Source organism: Camellia sinensis, chromosome 2, assembly GCF_055761805.1.
Source record: "Camellia sinensis isolate YWXY chromosome 2, ASM5576180v1, whole genome shotgun sequence".
NCBI classification, from domain to species: Eukaryota; Viridiplantae; Streptophyta; class Magnoliopsida; order Ericales; family Theaceae; genus Camellia; species Camellia sinensis.
In genome coordinates this window covers 191,157,859-191,160,576 of record NC_138962.1, presented here as the reverse complement: position 1 = coordinate 191,160,576, position 2,718 = coordinate 191,157,859, and the positions used below count along the sequence as shown (strand labels likewise).

The 2,718-nt window shown below is 43.6% G+C and overlaps 1 protein-coding gene across 1 annotated transcript; it reads left to right on the top strand.

The window, feature by feature from the left end:
- The first annotated feature begins 1,048 nt into the window (after positions 1-1,048).
- Positions 1,049-2,491, top strand: LOC145819330 (uncharacterized). Its single transcript, XM_082913311.1, has one exon. It carries the CDS (start codon positions 1,049-1,051, stop codon positions 2,489-2,491), a length of 1,443 nt encoding a protein of 480 aa, XP_082769437.1.
- Positions 2,492-2,718: the final 227 nt, after the last annotated feature.

Below are 2,718 nucleotides of genomic sequence, written 5' to 3'. Positions count from 1 at the left end.
CATTGTCTATACCCCAGCTGTGGACTTTACCGACGGTGCATCATACCTGGAGACACCAATACGGATTACTGGACGGGAATTCTGGGGTTATGATCATGATGCTCCTGTTTACATGGTTCAGGTAGTATGGAGCTGCTTCGGAGATGAGCTTAGTGGGTGGGAGTTTGAGTCCATCATGTAAAGTGAGTTTCCGGGGTTGTTTCATGGACTAGTTTTTCGAAGCCAGCTGTCCTGGTGGCCTAATGGACCATTCTAGATGTCTGACCAGAAGACCCCTTTTGTGAGCTTAGATGTCTGACCAGAAAACCCTTTTTGTAAGCTGACCATGAGTAGTCTAATCTTTTTGTATTAGTAGGATTAGACATTAATCTGCGACCGCCAGACTAACGCCCTATGTATGGTAACAATGATGTATATGTGGTAATATTAACATGATGGTAAAACTAATATGTTATATATGAAAGTGGTGATATTAATAGCAAAACTAATACGGTATATACAAATGTGGCGATAATAGAACTAATATGTTATATATGACGTTGTATCAAAATTGTATCAATGTGATGTCACGCTTATATCATTTTGCCTTGTAGTAATGGCCAACGAAGGAAATGAAACCGGATCATCAGTCAGCGGTACCATCCCAATGGAACAGATCATGGAAAGGGCAGTTACCAACTTATTACAGGCCTTGCAAAGCAGCATAACCAATGGGACATTAGAAAGACGAGAAGAACCGACTGCGATTAAACAATTTCAGGAGCTGAAACCCACCATGTTTATCGGCAGTCCAAACCCACTAGTAGCAGAGGCTTGGGTCAGGGACATGGAGAAAATCTTCCGCGCACTACCTTGCACAGGAAGACAGAAAGTGACTTTTGCCACCTTCACCTTCAAGGACGATGCACAAGAATTGTGGCTTCTTACCCTGGAAAAGGAAGATATTGTGACTTGGGCGAGATTTTTAGAAGTATTCTATGAAAAGTACTTTCCAGATTCACTATGGGAACAAAAAGCGTCAGAATTCATACATCTAAGGCAAGGAACCATGACAGTGGCCGAATATGAAAGTAAGTTCACACATCTAGCTCGGTTCGCAACATATGTCATTTCCACCGAAGCTCGAAAAGCCAGGAAATTTGAAGCAGGGTTGGATATTGAAATTAAGGACAGACTGGAGGTTCTGAAACTACCAACCTATGCGGCGGTGGTAGATCGAGCATACATTGCGGAAAAAGGAATTAAAGCCTTGCGATCTGGGGAGCCAAGTCAGAGGAAGCGATTTTGGGAAAAAGATAACAAAAGGCTCGGTGTCGCACCTCCCAAGAGAATAAATACGAGCACAACCATTTCAACTGGTCTAAGCAATCAAAGTCCTGCAAACCCTAAAGGAGGCACCACTCCAGCTTGCTCTACCTGTGGACGGATTCATTGGGGACCATGCTGTCAAGATACGAGAACATGCTTTAGATGTGGCCAAGTTGGCCATTGGCTGAGGAATTGTCCAACGCTCGTTCGCCCCTTTGAACCAGTCCGAAAACCTGTAATACCTGAAGGAGCGAGAAAGGACCAAAAACGCCAAGGAAGAGCTTTTGCCCTGGTGTCTGGAAACCCAGAAGTTACTGAAAATGTTGTGTCAGGTACACTCTCTGTTTGTGGTCACTTAGCCAATGTTCTCTTTGACTCTGGTTCAACTCATTCTTTTGTTACACTACACTTTGCTACCAAGTTGGCGCCAACACCCGAACCCTCAGGATACATACTATCTGTGTTTTTTCCCTCTGAAAATTCCGCCCTTAGTACTGATGTATACAAATCTTGCACTGTATCCTTAAAAGGTGAAACCTTACACGTAGACTTGATACCCCTTGGCATTAGTACCTTTGATGTAATCTTAGGAATGGATTGGTTAGTTGCTAATCGTGCCTCTATCGATTATAAAGCCAAAAAGGTATTCCTCAGGTTACCAAACCAACTCGAGCTTGTCTTCAAAGGAACTAGAGCCTCTCCCCCTCCCTGTATTATATCCTTCATAACAGCCCAACGACTACTAAGAAAAGGTTGTTGTGGTTGTATCTGTTATGTGATTGATACTCAACAAGAGACCCCCACACCTGATGCGATTCCCATAGTTCGAGAATTTTCGAATGTGTTTCCTGAAGACCTGCCTGGCACCCTAGTTGATCGGGAAATTGAGTTCACCATTGAAACCCAACCTGGTATACAACCAATCTCAAAGACCCCTTACCGCATGTCCATGGCAGAATTGAAAGAACTAAAAACTCAACTCCAAGAACTACTGAATAAAGGCTTCATCCGACCAAGTACCTCACCATGGGGAGCTCCGGTACTGTTCGTAAAGAAAAAGGATGGTACAATGAGGTTATGTATCGACTATCGAGAGCTAAATAAAGTCACCATCAAAAATCAGTACCCCCTACCACGAATTGACAACTTGTTTGATCAACTGCAAGGCGCCCAGGTGTTCTAAAAAATTGACTTGCGTTCTGGTTACCATCAACTAAAAGTCAAAACGGAAAGCATCGAAAATACTGCCTTCAGAACCCGTTATGGGAACTACGAGTTCCTCGTCATGCCATTTGGCGTCACCAATCCTCCAGCGGCCTTTATGGACCTCATGAATCGAGTGTTCAAACCCTATCTTGACGAGTTCGTCATTGTCGTCATTGACGACATTCTCATATACTCCAAATCGCC